This window comes from Photinus pyralis, unplaced genomic scaffold, assembly GCF_008802855.1.
Source record: "Photinus pyralis isolate 1611_PpyrPB1 unplaced genomic scaffold, Ppyr1.3 Ppyr1.4_LG9, whole genome shotgun sequence".
Lineage (NCBI taxonomy): Eukaryota > Metazoa > Arthropoda > Insecta > Coleoptera > Lampyridae > Photinus > Photinus pyralis.
This window is the reverse complement of record NW_022170878.1, coordinates 9,727,127-9,744,814: the sequence shown is the minus strand read 5'-3', so window position 1 is coordinate 9,744,814 and position 17,688 is coordinate 9,727,127. Positions and strand designations below refer to the sequence as shown.

At 43.5% G+C, this 17,688-nt stretch overlaps 3 protein-coding genes across 4 annotated transcripts; all 3 read right to left on the bottom strand.

The window, feature by feature from the left end:
- Positions 1-496: 496 nt before the first annotated feature.
- On the bottom strand, positions 497-1,233 carry LOC116181038. The gene is made up of 3 exons (XM_031501264.1): positions 1,073-1,233; positions 731-1,027; positions 497-683 (listed from the first exon to the last, which is right to left on the bottom strand). Exons 1-3 carry the CDS (start codon positions 1,075-1,077, stop codon positions 584-586), a joined length of 402 nt encoding a protein of 133 aa, XP_031357124.1. The 5' UTR covers positions 1,078-1,233; the 3' UTR covers positions 497-583.
- A 5,708-nt stretch (positions 1,234-6,941) lies between these two features.
- LOC116180464 (H/ACA ribonucleoprotein complex subunit 4-like) lies at positions 6,942-9,926 on the bottom strand. 2 transcript variants are annotated; one of them, XM_031500461.1, is made up of 5 exons: positions 9,360-9,926; positions 8,729-8,862; positions 8,459-8,675; positions 7,452-8,325; positions 6,942-7,401 (listed from the first exon to the last, which is right to left on the bottom strand). In XM_031500461.1, the coding sequence occupies exons 1-5, from the start codon at positions 9,361-9,363 to the stop codon at positions 7,107-7,109; spliced, it is 1,524 nt and encodes a 507-aa protein (XP_031356321.1). In that variant the 5' UTR covers positions 9,364-9,926; the 3' UTR covers positions 6,942-7,106. The 2 variants fall into 2 exon arrangements, with proteins under 2 accessions (XP_031356321.1, XP_031356320.1); XM_031500460.1 differs by lacking the exon at positions 9,360-9,926 and adding an exon at positions 9,032-9,166.
- A 125-nt stretch (positions 9,927-10,051) lies between these two features.
- LOC116180466 (dnaJ homolog subfamily B member 12-like) lies at positions 10,052-12,692 on the bottom strand. The gene is made up of 5 exons (XM_031500462.1): positions 12,455-12,692; positions 12,114-12,401; positions 10,596-10,983; positions 10,381-10,544; positions 10,052-10,333 (listed from the first exon to the last, which is right to left on the bottom strand). Exons 1-5 carry the CDS (start codon positions 12,585-12,587, stop codon positions 10,215-10,217), a joined length of 1,092 nt encoding a protein of 363 aa, XP_031356322.1. The 5' UTR covers positions 12,588-12,692; the 3' UTR covers positions 10,052-10,214.
- Between the last annotated feature and the right edge of the window lie 4,996 nt (positions 12,693-17,688).

The following is a 17,688-nucleotide window of genomic DNA, read 5'->3' as shown; positions in this document are numbered from 1 at the left end:
CTGCCAAGAACGTGATTTGTCACTGTGACGCATTGATCAGGAACAGACAGCAACTCCTTGGAGACAGCTATCTGGAGGGTGAAGCAACTTAGGCTAAACAAGGTCCTATCTTTCATTGAGAGGAACGAGCTCTGAACCCAGTTGCGAAAGAAAGGGGGTCTTTGGTGTGCCCAAGGGCTGCCTGGTCGAGCTTCCTTGTGGATAGATAGATAGATAGACGGCTTCGACCATTGTACATTTTCGATGTTTGTGCTTGAGATGGCTAGTTTGAAAACTGTGCAAAATTGATCCAATTTTGCATAAGTTGGACACATACTCGATGAAATACTATTCATTGAAGAATAAGGAGACGAAATCGAACGTTGGTGATCGCAAATGTGCACAAACAAGCGGCGCGTGCCAAAAAAAGTGCATGTTTAGATTAAGACAGTAGCTTGGACCGGGACCCATAACTAATTGAATAATTAAAGCAAGCTTTGGCACCGTCTCAAACGAGCTAATTTATGTCTCATCGATACAAAGAAACACTTTTCTTTATTTCCTTACAAATTGTACAAGACATGAGTACAACAAAAACAATAATTTAGACACTAGCGCTGCACGTGTTCTCCTCAGAATCGCATTGCAAATCTGTTGTCGCCGGTTTTGGGGCATCGACAACGTTTTCCGTTACGGTCCTGGACCTGCAAAGTAGGTACTCTCGATTAAGCGACCCGAGAGGGAAGCTTACCGTTTTTCCTTATTTTTCTTCACCTCCCCACTAGTCTTGGCGTACTCCCTGATCTTCTCCTTGAGTTTGTAGACGTCCGGCTGTTTCTTCTTCTCAAATTTATCGTAGGTGTTTTGTTTGTGCTTCTTGAAATTCCGATTCCACCTAAAATCATCCTCCCCCGAATCGGCGGTACCCTTAAGCTTCTTACGACCCTCGTCCTTCTCTTCTCCACTACACCGTTTATCCGATTTGACGCGCTTCGAGTTGGCATAAATGACGGACAGAAGAAGCATTACGAAAAGGATCAGCGTAACCCTAGGGATTTTATGGAAAACGATGGTCAAAATAGAGAAAACGTACCTCATCTTCACTTTCACTTTTTGTACGCCTCTGCAATTAAAATGAGCTGAGCCCAGCTAAATTTATAACGAGTGCAGCGTGCGTTTTCCGGTCACAGGCCGTCTCGAATTAGTTATCTCCCTTTTGTACAGACCAGTCGGATTATGTCAAGGTTCAAATTTGATACAATGACAAATGGCGATGATCGTTGCAGGTGGTGGGGAAAATATGATCGGTTAAGTTAATCTAAATATACACCATCGACTATTGCAATTTCGTACGAGGGCTGTCCCGAAAGATTTTCAATCGTTGGTTTTTGGCATCAGGAGAGGTCCATTATTCAGAAATGAGCGTTGGATTTTGCTTTTGTGGAAAACTTTCCAAAATTCCGTATCGTTTTCGCGGTCAAAAGGAATTTTAAACTAATTTAAAACCGACACCTCCCCATTCGTTGAACCTGGACTTCGCCTTTGTCGTCCCGGAAACCTTCCGATGGCGTCTAGGATCACTCCGTGGTTATACTTCAATTACACCCCATAGTATAAGTGCGTCCAGGGTTGTAAGTTCTGATTTGACGTTGTGGTAATGGGTGTAGTGCAGCGGCCAGTGTCCGCTGCGTGGACAGGCTCAATAGCTGTAGCTTCCAGAACTTCCTTACACACACTTAGGAGGCTGGAAGAGGAGGCGGCTCTAATCGTAGCCATGTCCCAACGGGATTCCCCCAACATGGATCGTCTCAGTTGGACTAGAGCGGGACATTGCCGTCTCGTCGTCAGTGTAAAATCCTCTACAAGATGGTGATACCATACCAACCCCATGCGTTGCATGTGCTTGTTTGCCCAGAAAGTATGCCCACGAGTAACCTCAGGTTCTTCCTTGATGGCCCTGTACAAAAACGCGCCAAGCTACGAGATGGTCCTCGGAAGTTCCACCTAGCCCTGTGCTGGGTTTGGGTGGCTTAAGTTATTAGATTGTTTACAGTTGTAACATGTAAGTGGAAGAGCCGGCTCTGGACCATAAAACGCCTGTTTTGAGGCCAGTCGGCCTAATTTATGGACTCTCTCATTACCTTCCGTTCCAGCATGCCCTTTGACCCATACGAGCTCAAGGGTGTTGCTGCTTGCTCTTTGCTCTAGTACATGGTGACATTCGGAAACCATCCTAGAGGTAATTTTACAGTGACCAAGTGATTGCAAGGCAGCCCTACTGTCACTTGAGATTCTGATAGTTTTGTTCTTATGTTATGCATAAGAACTGCCCTTGCACTAAGCGTTAATCCTACCAACTCTGGACTGGACTGGAGTACAGTAGGAAGTTTCCCTAGTAATCATGGGGTGATATGGAAGTTCAGTTCTTTGGTGTAAATACCTGTTCCTTCCATTGTCTTGGATCCATCCGTGAAGATGAATACTTATGTCTGGTTGGGATGCCATATTCTCATTAAAGAAGATGTGATCGTTTTTTCCTAATATGAATTGAGGAGTGAGTGAGTCCGATCTCCCTTCTAGGATAGGCAATCGCTTGATCGTCTCGCGGGAGTGGCCCCCCTCAATGCCCTGGCTATTCAACAACCTCCATAAGACAGATCGTAGTCACTTTTATCTTTTACTAAGTATTTTTCTTCTCTATGTCTCAGATCGTCTTGGGAAAAAAATTTTTCTTATAGAACATGGCCTGTAGAATCCATAATTTCAAACAGTTCCAAAATTGGGCTACTAGTTCAGAAGTTACAGCCCTTTGAATTTTGTTTCGAAATTGGTTTCTAGTCTATAACTTTTGATTGAGAAGTTTGATCGAAAAAGTACGAATTGTTTTGGATTCTACGCACCAAAATTAATAAGAAAAAGTGTTTTCCCGAGAAATTTTGGTGCAGTCGATTTTTGGAAAAAACGAAGGTTATACACTGCCTTTTTTTGCCCCGAAAAAAAATTGTCTCAGATCGACCCGGAAAAAAATTTTCTTATAGAATGTGGCCTGTAGAATCCATAATTTCAAACAGTTTGAAGATTGGGCTACTAGAATGTACGAGATGTGTACAGCAATTGTAGTCCTATGTATTAGCAATTTTATCTGCTCTATAACTTTATCCGCTTTGGGTTTGGCTATTTTACCCCTTCGCACTTGGACCCTTGAATCTGAATCAATTGTATTCGTGCTGTAAGAGAGGCAGTTTGTTAAAAAATCTTAGGATCCTCTCCGGCTGCAACTTGCTGGTTTACTGAAAAAATTAGTGAAGTTAGGTTAGGGTGATAGTTAGGTTAGCTCAAAAACAGGGGCACCGGAAGAAAATGCGCTAGGGAGGGGCCCTTACATTTTTGGAATAGAAAATGTTACCTAACTATTTTTAAATTAGTCACTCAATAGGATACGCAGCTAAATCATATATCCAATAAAAACCACTTGGTGTAATAGTGTAATAGGTACATAAGACACAAAAGAAAACAAGAACAAAAGTAACAAGTTACAGTAGTTTACTGGAAAAAAAAATGAAATTAATAGCACTATATTATAAAATTTGCTGTGGTTAGCACAGAGACCACTCGCACACCGGCGCATGCGCGTTGTACCTTCTTTTAGGTTCAAAAATATGTGTACCAAATTTGGTTCCAATCGGTTCAGCCGTTTAGCCGTTAATGAGAGTTTAACACACTTGCGCATGCGCTATTCTCCCCGAAAGCTTTTCAGCTCTTCCTTTTATATCTAAGAATATGTGTACCAAATTTGGTTACAATAACAGTACACTACAGACAGATCGACATCATCAAAATGTTGTTGGATTCGGAATCCTGGTGCTTCAAAACGTGTATTTCCGAAAAAAAGTAGGAGGGGGGGGCATTTTTTACCCCAATGCAATACCTCTCTTACTAACGTGCAGGTGATAAAAATTACAGTGCGCAAGGCAAATTCGAGGGCAAATTGTAACATTAAACTGTGTCTGCATAATTTTTCTACTCAAAACTATAACAAATTACCAACCATAATGTTATTGATTACAATGTTGAATGTAGAGTAGGGTAATACAATGTAATCGGAAGAATAAAAATTCCTCTTACGTGATGGTTTTGTCCGCCTGTGCGCCTGTTCCTCGTCTAACTCAGGAACGAAAAGACACAGCGATGTCAAATGTTCGCCAATCGATTTCTACGAGTTCAAGAATCAGTGCTATTGAATATGAGCCGGATGAAAAGTCTGGTTTCCCAATAGGAGCTGAGTAACAAAATTCCCCTACTGAATCGTATGCGATTCTTCGTATATTCATCACTTTATGTGCATCTATTCCATAACAAGTTAAAAAAGTGGTCACTCGCGACCAACGAAAGCGCATTTTCCCCGCACAGAATCAGTAATAATACTCGTAGCTCGGGGTCGGGAAGGAAGTGACTAATCCAAAAGTCTTTTGTCGTTCTGGCCTCGAGGCTGTGCTACACTGTATAAGAAAGAAACCACAACGAAAAAGCTTAAAGTGGAGGACTAGTAATGGTAAAGACGGACAAAGTGCGGACAATAGCGTTCGTTTTCCTTTTGAAAAATGCGCTAAAAACCGCCGAACCGAAATATGTAAGTGACATGACAATATTGTCATTGATGTTTTTCCAAAACAAAACGCCACCTTGCGGTCTTCGGTTAATTTAATCTCTATAGTCTATACAATATAGCAACTTTATGGACATTGAGGTAACTCAATAAGGTTATAAAAGGTTTACCTACTTTTGCTTTGTCACCGAACAGCGATGGGACAGAAAAATGTGGCTGTGTTCTGGTTTTATTGTGAGCTTTCAACATTTTCTAAAAGGGATTAAGTGATTTCTCAAATCCCAGGGAGGGGCCCGGGCCCCCCCTTGCCCTTTAGTAGCGGCGCCCATGCTCAAAAATCTTGTATCAGGAGAATATGATGTGCGAGGAGATGAAGGTTAGGAAAAATTTTTAGTGACGTTAGGTTAGGGTGATAGGTTAGGTCAAATTAGTTTGCCAAAATTTTAGACGCCTAAACTAATTTGACCTAACCTAACTATCACCCTAACCAAACCTCACTAATTTTTTATCCTAATCTTCAATCTCCTCGCACATCATATTCTCCTGATACAAGATTTCTGAGCTATCCTAACTATCACTCTAACCTATAACCTCACTAAAACTTTAACCTAACTCTCAATCACCTTCTCGGACATTATATTCTCCTGATACAAGTTTTGTAAAGGTTTAAGACTAAGTAAGGCGTTGAAATATTTCTGTGGGAGAAGGTTTACATCGTGAGCACAGTGTCGTTTAAAAATGTGATGGACGCGCACGGTACGGCCACGGTGAACCATTTGAGGAGCCTTTCATTGACTTTGAAATAATTACTTCGACGCGTGTAGTGTGCAAGGGTGCGTGGGGGTGTGTGTCCACCAAATCCATTCTCAGCGTCCATGTACCCCTTTACCACATGTCCTGGAGTGTCTGTATGCCCGAGGTCCGCAAAGGTGTCGTCCCGTCGCCTTTTGAATCTGTATGTCGGTCGTGGCTAAAATTCAAAAGTGATTACGAAAAAAGGGACGTACTTGGCGACATCTCAACTAAACTGTAAAATCTATAACTTGAAAAAAGTGTATTGATTACCAAGGAGATGGCCCGCCACTTTTACATATTATATTTAAACTAATTAATCAAAAACCGGACCATTGAACTACAATTGCTCTACAGATTTTGCAAGACTTCGTCAATCTTGAAGTGCCATTTAAGGAAAACTAAGTCCAAGGCGGCTATTAATCGCATAAATTCAAAAGCAATTTCAAATGAAGTTACGTACGTGGCGACATCTCAACTAAACTTAAAATACTATAACGTGAAAAAAGTGTATCGTTTACCAACGAGATGGCGCACTTGTACATATCATCATTGAATTTATCAATAATATTATATTTAAACTAATTAATCAAAAACGGGGGCATTGTACTACAATTGCTCTACCAATTTTGCAAGACTCCGTCCATCTCCATAATTTCAAACAGTTCCAAGATTGGGCTACTAGATCAAAAGTTACAGCCCTTTGAATTTTTTGTCGAAATTGGTTTCTAGTCTATAACTTTTGATTGAGAAGTCTAATCGAAAAAGTACGAATCGTTTTGGATTCTACGCACCAAAATTAATAAGAAAAATTGTTTTCCCGAGAAATTTTGGTGCAGTAGATTTTTGGTGAAAAAGGAAGGTTATACACTGCCTTTTTTTGCCCCGAAAAAAAAATTCTCAGATCGACCCGGAAAAAATTTTCTTATAGAACGTGGCCTGTAGAATCCATAATTTCAAACAGTTCCCAGATTGGGCTACTAGTTCAAAAGCTACAGCCCTTTGAATTTTCTTTCAAAATTGGTTTCTAGTCTATAACTTTTGATTGAGAAGTCTAATCGAAAAAGTACGAATCGTTTTGGATTCTACGCACCAAAATTAATAAGAAAGTGTTTTCCCGAGAAATTTTGGTGCAGTCGATTTTTGGTAGATGGCGCTCTTTTCCGTTTCACGATACACAAATAGTATATAGCGAGTTTCCTGTATTAATATATATTAAGGTATTTGCTCTACTTATCTCTCTCGTCACGGCACTCTTGCAACAGTCGTTTACGGGCGATTCCAGTTATGAGTACAAGTTCAATGCAGAGAATGTCTGACCATATTCCCTCTTCAATATCTATGTGCCTGACGCGCATTCACTTACAAACTCTTTGTTCTTATGCAGTTTGAATTGGTAAGACTCGCGGTGAAACATTTCCAGTGGCGTAGCTTGCGGTATTCTCCTTTTAATTACATAAAAGCGGGAACGTTTGCTTTACCTTACCTTCAAACTATCTTAAGTGCAAAATTTGGGCAAGTTCTCATTAGCCATGGTAAAAATAGGTAAAAAAAATACACAAACTTCTGACATAGTAGAAAATTAACCTTCATCTGAGGTTTACAAGAAAAATTATACAAAAATTAATGGAACATCAACTTTGTAAAAGGCGGGCTTCAGATGCCCCGCTCCATCCGTTAAACCTATCTAACTTAAACCTAATTTGTGGTAAAATCTTAAAAACATTTTTCAACCCTCATCTTCCTCTACTTTGTCTTTCTTCTTCTTCTTCTTTTTCTCTTTTTTGGGTTGCTCGACCTCCTGCTCTGCAGTTTCCGCGGGCGCGGCAACCTCTTCTTCGGGCTCCGTCTTCACCTTCTTCTTTTTCTTCTTCTTCTCTTTGTGTGTACTCGTCTCCATTGTCGTGTCAATGTCCGCGTTCGCAGACGAGTCTAGAGTAGCACTTATCTTCCGCTTCTTGCTGGTTTCCTCGGTGACCTCTTCCTTTTTGATTACTGGTACCGTTGCGGCAGCGGCTTGCGCACTATAACAGTTATGGGTAAATGGATCGTCCCCTTCGGTGGAAATACTTACGAGTAGTCCACGTAGCTGGTCAACCATTCGGTGGGCGTATTTTCGTTAGGTTTGCCGTACTTATCCAGCAAACCTTCGGCGATAAGAGACTTCTTTTTGCTGGCTCGAGGACCCAACCCCCATTTACGCGGGTAGGTGTCTCTTTCCATGATCACGCGCTTAATTTTCGCCACGATGCCGTGATCGCAACTGGCAATTGTGGACGTGGTCATGAGCGCGACCGCCAGCGCGATGGCCTCCCCTTTCGTCGTGACAATCACAATCTCCTGATGCAACTCGATGCCGTCCTCGTACCTCAGAATGCCGGGCAGTAGGATTTTAGCACCGTAACAGACCGCATTGACCGAGCTGTCTTTCATAATAATCCGCTTGTGCCCCACCAACAGACTTTCCAAGGGCCTAATCACTCGACGCAAATACGTCTCGTCCTTGTGATTGTCGTACAGCCACTGGGCGTCGAGAATGTCGTGCATGGTGACCATACTGTCGTACTCGCTTTGTATACCCGAACGTACGCGTCGCAACTCCAACATCTGCCCGCCAACGCCGACCACCAGTCCCAAATGAACGCACATCGTCCGTATGTAGGACCCGGCCTCGCAACTCACCCAAAACACGCCCATATTTCGACTTTCGTCATAGTCCAGCAGTTTACTGTCGTAAACCGTCCTAACTCTAAGCTGTCGCTTAACTGCCGAGATCAGGGGAGGCCTCTGAAACAGCGCCCCCCTCAACTTCTCGAGTCCTTGAATGACGCGCGGAATTCCGCCTTCGCATTCCGAATGCAACTTGAAGACGGCAACGTACTCCTTGCCGGCTCCCTGCTGAGATTTGACCAGGCGAGTCGCGCGATCGATGCACACGATCAGGCAACCTTTAACAGAACACCGGCGTAAGCAACATCTCGAGAACAGAATTCTCTCCGTCACCGTTTAATGTACCTAGAGGTCGTCGGGTGACCGAAACGATTCGGCTACAAATCGCGACCTTTAGGACTATACTCTAACCTGTCACTTTGGGGTCGAGCGTGCCCGAGTGGCCCGTCTTTTCCACCTTGAGTATACGCTTGATCCACGCGACCACCTCGTGACTGCTCGGATTGCTCGGCTTGTCGAGGTTGATGCAGCCGGCGTGGAGGTACTCGGCGATATCGCGTTTGAGCGGCGACGCGCCGAACGGTAGCGGCGTGTAGTGGTTCGTGCGAACGTTCAGCCGATCGAAGTGCTGCGGGAAACGGAAAAGACGTGAGCGCGAAACGTTAAAAAGATGTAAGTTACCTTCAGCAGCAGCGGCCATTTCGAGGTGTCCAATTGGGCGATTTTCGTCGAGGATTCCAAGTGGAAGTCGTTCGATTTCTGAATTTCTCCTATCGACTTGGATTTCTTTTTCTTTTTCTCCTTCACGGTTGCTTCTGCAAAGAGGCAAGTGATCCTTTAGACGTGCTAAAGATTTAAGGTTAGGAGAGATCGAGCCGCATTCAAAAACGGGTTACAGAACAAATTACGAAGCATTTCCATGCGGTAAAAAGGGCAGGTGGTTAAAAAAATAGGCGAAATTTAATTCTATTAACGATTTCTTACCGAACTCGGCCATTATTATCAAACACGCAAACACGTGTTGTTTAGCTTAATTTTAGGTTAGGATAGTCAACAACCGAAACAGGCAGCCGTGGCAACAGCGCGAATTCAAATTTTGTGCAATATACAGGGTGGGGTCAAATAATTAAGGGCAGGATAATTATAAAAAGTTAGGAAAAGCGTTAGAGCGCAATTACTTGAACCAATTCAATTAATACTTAAATTGGGGACGTAAGGTCAACGATCTACTTTGTTTTGTTAGCGCTTGATAAGTTATCTAAATTGAATGCGTATAAACAGAATGTCTCAAAACAATTGTGACGTAACTTACCCATGGTACCTTTTTTCGTAATCTGCTCACAAACGTATAAGAGAAGTATAAAACTTATCTCCTTCGAAGATTTCCGGTCATCCCAAGCAAGAAAACATAGAAAGCCAACAATTTTCGTCCATCTGTTGCTACCTGCTCACGTTTTCGTGCGAGAAGACGACCGAAAGGGATCACTCCAACCCTTATACGGTTCCATATGAACCCCATGTAGCTCATCAGTCTCCCACAGTCGTAAAATCACCGAACAGCTCCATAGTACACAATGTTACAGGTGTATCCAAGATACCAGTCTGCGGGCGACTGCATTCCCGTGTCAAAGCGGTCTTAAGGACTAATACATAGGACCGTAGCCAGGGAGTGACCAGGGCTGGGTACCGCTCCACCTAGAACGTGATCTTGCCCTCCTTTCTTTCCGCCCCGTTACGTGTAAATACCATACGAAAACACAAAAACGATTTTCGGAAATACCGCAATAAGACGGCGCGGCGTGATCAAAAATTCCGTTTGTCTGTTAGCCAATCAGAAGGCAGTAAATTTTTAATCGTACGGAAAAGTTGAACATTTACGTTTCCATTGGTCCGTTTTTAACAAGAGTGAGGTTATGTTAGTTCTCCGACCCTCTCTCGGAAAACTTATTATTTTAAAGATTTTCTCGACAGGCTGAAAAGAGGACAAGGATATATGTCGCGAAATAAACAGAAAAATCACATATATTTTCCTCTTAACAATAAATAAATAAAATTTGACCTTTGGGCTACCTGATCACATACTATACTTACAACACAATTTCAAAATTATCAACAATCTCTCCACGAGTAGTAGTATTCGTAATTGAAAAAAAAAAAGAGTGCGAAATTATCTACCCATCCCCCGTATCTTATGTAATTTCTCGCAAGAGGGCGTTTTAATACTCTGAGCGCTTTTAAACATGTCCGGATCGCCGAAATTTCGCGCCTTCCAAATCATTGTATCACCTGCAAGAGAAGGCGTCAGAGGGTGTTTCAAATCCCGAGCAACTTACGGTAATTTTTCTCGCGATAGCAGGCGTGCCGTAGGTTTGTGATGAAGTCCTCCTCGATGGACAGCTCGAGCCGCTGCACCGAACCCTGGTACTCGCTGTGGAAGTTCTCGCGCACAAAGTACTGCACGCCGAGGTTCTCAGTTCGCCTCGCCACAGTGTATTTGCTAGAAGCAGATCGAGGTGCAAACGCTCTCTAAGAGATCGCCGACACTTACTTGGTAGCTTGCAGACTGTAGGCGGGGTCGGAGATGAACAGGCTCGACGCCATCGAGAGCACGATCGCGAGCAAGATCGGTAGTAGCTGGAAAAAGGCGGCGAATCCGCTCTGCTGCTGCTGCTCCCTCTGGTGGCTGTGATGCGAGTCGCTCGAGCCCATGTTCTGTCGGTAAACGCGCGCGTTTCGGCGCACGAACACGTTCGAGTTGCCGAATCCGCTACCGAAGAACATGTTGAATAGCTCCTCGGCGTTTACGTCGGATTCGAATCCTCTGGTGTAGGTGTAGCCGTGGTGGTGGTGACTGCGCGACACGCGCTCCTCTTCCGAACCGAACATATCGTACTGTTTACGTTTTTCCGGGTCCGTCAAGACGGCGACGGCGTTACCTGAAGGTTAAGATTGTGTTACTGTCGAAACACATCCAATGCCCCCCAACCCCCCTTTACTCCTATTGGCATGTTGCTCCCCCCCCTCATATTTGAAGGGGAAGGGGCTCTAAAGAAATCATTTACTGTACAGGGTGGTTCAAATTCGTGGCTCACCATTGGGAACCATGATCGTTTAAAGAGCAATCAATTTTTCGCGCTTTCACGATCGTCTAAAAAGCAGTCCAATTGGGAAATATTCCATCCCCCCGGTATTAACCCCTCGCTTCCACACGTCTTTAACCCTCCGCCCTTTCATGATCGCCTCAAAAGCAATCAATTGTTATTTGCCAGGGTGGCAGACACCCCAGTATCAATTTTTATACCCCCACCCCCCTCCTCAGTATTACCACGTCAATTCAGAACGTCTTTAACCCTCCGCCCTTTCATGATCGCCTCAAAAGCAATCAATTGTTATTTGCCAGGGTGGCAGATACCCCAGTATCAATTTTTATACCCCCACCTCCTCCACAGTATTACCACGTCAATTAAAAACGTCTTTAGCCCTCCATGCTTTCATGATCGTCTAAAAAGCAATCAGTTGTTATTTGCCTGGGTGGCAGACACCCCAGTATCAATTTTTATACCCCCACCCCCCTCCCCAGTATTACCACGTCAATTCAAAACGTCTTTAGCCCTCCGTGCTTTCATGATCGTCTAAAAAGCAATCAATTTTTATTTACCTGGGGGGAGGTGTATGCATAGGGAATTTGAATCACACTGTACAAATGAAGGGGACAATCAGAAGAGAATTCCAATTTTGTTGTCTTTCAAAATTGGGCATACTCGTACCGCGGAGGGGGGGGTCTATACCCCTTGTTTAGTATCTCACATCGCGACTGAAAAGAATCCTTAAGCCGCCTTACAATTTTAAGCCCATGAAAAATAATTGCCGGTTGAAAGAGACCTGGGATACCACCCCCCTCCCCTCCAAAATATTATGGCCCCTGCTAAGTACGTATCCAACTATATGCCGTGTCCACACGCTCAGCAAACCCGTGTCAGGTGAGAATTTGACACAAGGGTCCACACACTTGGAGTTTGCGGCAGGTGCTAAGGGTGTGGAAGCGGCATTAGAGAGAATCACAAACCGATCGCTTTGAAGGCCTCTGCGGCTCCGGGACACTTATTCTTGTCGGGATGAAATTGGAGCGCCAACTTCTTGTACGCCTTCTTAATTTCCGAATCCGTCGCGTCTTTAGTGACCCCGAGAATTTCGTAGTAATCTTTGCAGGATTTTATGCGTTTTACGTCCTCGAGCTGCTCGGTGGTGTACTGCGGCGTCGTGTGGTCCTCACGTTTGGGAGACTGTTTACGTCGTCGCGGCTGCTGGTCGGGCTCGGGCGCGGGAGCCATTAATTTGATTTGCACGAGTAAATCTGGAAGAAAGGATTTAGTCGGGGGGACTGTCGCTTGCACGGTGGTGGTAAACCTTTAGCTCGCTGAGTCGGGTAGAGACGTTCCGCTTTGTGTAGAAATTTCTCCGCTTTTTCTTTGTTTTTTATTTTGATTTGTTCCTCGGCCAGTTCGATACATCGTTCCGCCTCGTCTTTATTCACTTCCATTACGAATTTTGCCCGCAGTGCGTTGAAGATGAAAAAATTGAGTTTTGGATGCGAATGATGCGAAATTAAAGAGATTGACAGGTCAGTTTGACAGAACACAGCTGATGCTCATGAGTGGTGTGACGTGTGATACGCATGCGCAGTACGCAAGGCCGCAGAAATAGGCTACATTCATGCATAACATTGACGCAAGCAATTGCTATATAGGGTGCCAAAGAACAAATTTCCCTGCAACCGCAATAAGACCTTCGTATACTACGAGGGTATTCCGTACTCTCCGTACCCCCCGGTGATTCGGTCTCTTGTACAAGTATTACAGGTAACAACCATACCTACAATATTTTGGGAGAAAACGTACCGCCGGAGGGTCTGGGGGATATGAAATAGCCCCCCAGGAAACGTGAACAGATTTCCATACTAACTGCAATATGACCTTCGCATACTGGGGGGGGGGGTATTCCATATCCCTCGGTAGCACGTTCTCTTACAATATTACACGTAACAAAATACCCTCAATGTATTCAGAGAAAACGTACTATCGGGTGGTCTGGGCGATATGGAATACCTCCCAGGAAAAAAGAACAGATTTCCATACAAACTGCAATAAGACCTTCGTACACTAGGGGGTATTCCATGCCTCCCAGACCCCCCGGTGGTACGTCCTCTTGTAATAGTATTACAGGTAACGGCAATACCCCCAATTGTTTGAGAGTAAACTACCATCGGCCTGGAGTCCGGGGGATATGGAATACCTCCCAAGGGAAAAAAGAGCAGATGACTCTACAACTGCAATAAGACCTTCGTACACTAGGGGATATTCCATGCCCCCCAGACTCCTCCGGTGGTACGTCCTCTTTGAAAGAAAACGTACCACCGGCCTCTAGGGTCTGGGGGGTATGCAATATCCTCCACAAAAAAAGTCACTAAATATAGAAAGTACCGCAATCATCCGCCATTTTTGGGCAAATTTGCTGCCAACTTAAAAAAATTGACAAATAAAATCTGAATAGCTGTCATTTTTTATAACCTAACTTCATAGTACTGTCATGTTTTATAAAAATATATACAGATATCTCCAAACAGGTGGAACAATCCCTAACATTAAAGTTACTAGAATCTGGTAACTTCCGCCATTTTTGGGCAATAATCATGCGTTCTCTCTCTAACACACGAGCCCAATAGATTGCGGTACTTTCTATATTTAGTGACTTTAAAAAAAAAGAACATTCAGCGCCCTCTATCTATAAGCGTGTGTACAGCATCTTCGGATTCTTATGGTTTCTTGAAATTTGTTTCTTCGCATTCCTTTCACACTTTCTCCCTGACCGTTTCGTATCTACCTCTTTGGCACAACCTTTTGGCTTCGAGCTCTCTCTTCTTTGCGCTCACAATATTCTGGTTACTTCAATCTCTTTCCTTTTAACTTTTTCACGACTTCTTCAGGCTTGTATCGACGACTCTGGGCGCATTCACTTTCCACTCACTCTCTTTCACTCGTACCCTCTTCGCGCCTACTCTCTTCCGTTTTTTCCCTCGTGTTTTACGGCTCTTTTTTCCGTTTTGTATCTATCTCTGTTTTCTTTGCGCCTGCAACTTCACATTTTTTCCCTATGCGCTTTCTTCATCTTATTGACCCGTTGATTTTTAAATTTTCATCAAGTCTCCATCCTTCTTCGCTATTGCAATCTACAAGCCTATTTCCTTCACGCGTCTTCCTTAAGGCTCCATCTTCTCCATCCCTCCCTAATACTTCCCATCACAACTCATTTGCGCCTACTTGCTGAGAGTATTTTTCCTTTGCGTTTCTTTTGCGCCTCCTTTAAGACTGTTTCGTATTCACTTCTTTGGGGCACATTTTCGTCATACTCACTCCTCCCTTCCCCGCCCCACTCTACTCTTCAAATTTTTTCATTCGTGTTTCGTTCGCGCCTCTTCCTTTTGACACCCCTTTCCCCACAAACAACATTATCTTTTTGAGTTTCTATTTCGCCCTTTTATTACTCTTCTGCGTCTTCCTTCTTAGCGCCCGTTTCCGTTCCTACTTTCTGGCCTTCGCGTTTCTTTGACGCCGTTTTCATGATTGTTTCTTCTAGCTTCCACGTCCCCTTCCTTTAACTCTTTCCTACCTTGTCAAGTTTTTTCCCTTCGTGTTTCTTTCAACCGTTTCCCCACAACGGTTTCTTCTTCGGGTTTCCATATCACACGTTTTTCCCGCCTCCTTCGTGTTTCCTTTCTTAGCGACTAACCACCAAGCCTCTAGTACCACATTTTCTTCTTGTCGTACCTACTTTCTTCAACGCGTTTCTTTCACTCTCTTATCACAACTGTTTTGTACCCACCCTCTTTGAGGATTATCTTTTTTCTTCACGTTCTCCTTGAACCTCCGCCCCTACCTTTGGCACACCTATACAGTCTTCAGGTTTCTTTTCTCTACGCCTTTTTCAAGCCTTCTTCGCGACTGTATCGTATCTTGTCTACTTCCATGGCACATTCTATCTAACTTCCATCTCTCTTTCCTTTGCGCCTACAATCTTCAAGTTGTTTTCTTTGCGCTTGTCTCACGACCGTTTCGTATCTACCTCCTTGGCACATTCTTCTTCCTTCTCTTGGCACCTACAATCTTCAGTTTTCTTTCCTTTGCTCTTTTTCCACGCTTTCTTTGTTAGATTTTAATGTTTATTATCATAAAAGTAAACATAGAAAATATAGAAAAACTTCTGTACATCTTAAACGTGTTACATGATGACATGCTTACTTAAAACTTAACTATTGTCTTTCATCTCTTATTTTAATGTTGGCAACCATGTAAAATGGATAGGTACCATAGAATACATATAATAATTACTATTCTATATAACTTAACATTCTTCACAATTGTTCTATAGCTTCCTGCGTCTATAACTTCAGGTGCACTTCCTTTGCGCTTTTTCACTACCATTCCATATCTATCTCCTTTGCACATTCTTCTAGCTTCCATCTCTCTTTTCTTTGGATCTACAATCTTCAGGTTTCTTTCTTTTGCGCTGTTTTCGACTTCACGATTGTTTATCTACCTCCTAGCTTCCATCTTCATTTTCTTTGCTGCAGGTTCATTAGTTTTCGCTTTTTTTCATGCATTTTTCACGGTCGTTTCGTATCTATCTCCAGGTTTTTTTCCTTTGCGCTTTTTTCACGCCATTTTCACCATCGCTTAGTATCCACCTCTTTGGCGAATTCTTTCAGCTTCCCTCTTTTCTTCGCGTCTATACAATCTTCAGGTTTCTTTCCTTTACGTTTTTTCACGGCTTGTTCAGCACCATTTCGTATCCACCTCCTAGCCTCAATGTCTCTTTCCTTTACGCTTACAATCTTCAAGGTTTCTTTTTTTTACGCTTTTTTCACGCCTGTTTCACGACCGCTTCGTATTTATTGCCTGGGCACATCCTCCACAGCTTCCACCTCTCTCTTCTTTTTTGCCCATAAATCTTCACGTTTCTTTCTCTTTCTCTGTTTTTTAGCGCCCACAGTGTTCAGCTTTCTTTCCTTTCCGCTTTTTTCACCCTTTCTCACGACCGTTTCGTAGCTATCTAGCTGTCACCTTTTTTCTAACTTCCATCTCATTTTCTTTTGCGCCTACAGTCGTCAAGGTTTCTTTGTTTTATGCTTTTTTCACGTCTTTTTCATGACCGTTTTGCATCTACCTTCTTGGTACATACGTTTTAGCTTCCATCTCTCTTTTTTTCGAGTCTACAATTTTTAGGTTTTTTCCTTTGCGCTTGCTTTCTTCACGACAGTTTCGTATCTATTTCCTTGGCACATTCTTCTAGCTTCCACCTCTCTTTTTTTACGCGCACAATGTTTCTTTCCGTTGCGCTTTGTCGCGCCTTTTTCACGACCATTTCGTATCTTTCTAGATGGCACATTCTTCTAGCAGCCATCTATCTTTTTTTTTCACGCCCACAATCTTCTTCGCTTTCTTTTCGCGTTTTCTTCACAACTGTTTCGTACCTACCTTCCTGGTACATTGTTCTAGCTTCCACCTCTCTTTTCTTTGCGCCTTCAATCTTCAGGTTTCTTCCTTTGCGTTTTTTCGCGCTTTCTTCACGACCATTCCGTATCTACCTCCTTGGCACTTTCTTCTAGTTTTCATTCGTTCTCTTTGCGTCTACCAGTAACCCCTCGGTTTCTACAAAGTATAACTACACTCCTCCTCCCTTTTTTGCGTTTACTCTCTTCTTCGTGTTTCTTTCACGCCTCTTCCTTTTGCACACCTTACCTCCAACTCTATCTTCTTCTGGTTGCTATTACGCCTTTTTCACGCCTCTCTCATTACTATTTTCCGTTTCCTTTCTTAGGGACTATTTCCAACAAGCCTTTCTTCTTTCGTAATCCAGTTTCTTCAAGTTCCTTTCGCTCTCGCTTCTTTCACTCCCCTTCACAGCGATAGTTGCACCTACTACCCCATGGCGCATTCACTCTCTTCGAATTTCTGTACCTCCCTTCGTCGCACCTACAATCGCCATGTTTCTGTGCTTCGCGCTTCCTTGACGCCTTCTTCACGACTGCTTTCTTGGCGCGTTCTTGTTTTGCACTACATTCTGCAATTCTCTTTCCTTTCAACTTGTTTCATGTCTTCCTTCACTGTGGGTTTCTTCTTCACACCTGCTTTTAGCCTTCACCACTTCTTTTCACCGCGCAATTCTTTCCTTCAGACTTCCTTCTTCTTTCACATCTCTTCCCTTACGAATCTTCCTTCTTCAGTCTTTTTTTCGCGTATCGCGTTCGCTCAGCGTTGGGCGTTGTTTGAGTGGTTCATTGATCGAGGGCAGAACTGGGGTACTGCGTTTCGCTCGAAAAAGCGCTCCAAGCGGAAAAAGGGCTTGCGAGCGTACTTTTCAGAGCGGTCGCTTGGTGCTCGATACTCGAGCGTTTACTTAAAGTGCTCGGCGCTTTTTTCTGCTCGCGAGTGGTTTTTCCTCTCCTGAACGTTTTTTTTCGCTCGTGAGCGCTTCTAACCGCCCTCAAGCGCTCGAGCACTTTTGGAAATGCTCGGAACACACATCGCAAAACAGCTCGATCCTCTTGTAGAGGATGTTACACAGACGAAGAGGCGGCAAAGTAC

Excerpts from the sequence above, each read along its gene's own strand:
- LOC116180466 (XM_031500462.1), bottom strand. The coding sequence starts at position 12,587 with ATGGAAGTGAATAAAGACGAGGCGGAACGATGTATCGAACTGGCCGAG. Across the intron at positions 12,402-12,454 it reads CCCGACTCAGCGAGCTAAAG|ATTTACTCGTGCAAATCAAA; the intron begins GTTTACCACCAC and ends CCTTTCTTCCAG. Across the intron at positions 10,984-12,113 it reads AGAGGCCTTCAAAGCGATCG|GTAACGCCGTCGCCGTCTTG; the intron begins GTTTGTGATTCT and ends CTTAACCTTCAG.
- LOC116181038 (XM_031501264.1), bottom strand. Across the intron at positions 684-730 it reads AAGAAAAATAAGGAAAAACG|GTCCAGGACCGTAACGGAAA; the intron begins GTAAGCTTCCCT and ends CCTACTTTGCAG.
- LOC116180464 (XM_031500460.1), bottom strand. Across the intron at positions 8,676-8,728 it reads AATGGCCGCTGCTGCTGAAG|CACTTCGATCGGCTGAACGT; the intron begins GTAACTTACATC and ends CGTTTCCCGCAG. Across the intron at positions 8,326-8,458 it reads GCTCGACCCCAAAGTGACAG|GTTGCCTGATCGTGTGCATC; the intron begins GTTAGAGTATAG and ends GTTCTGTTAAAG.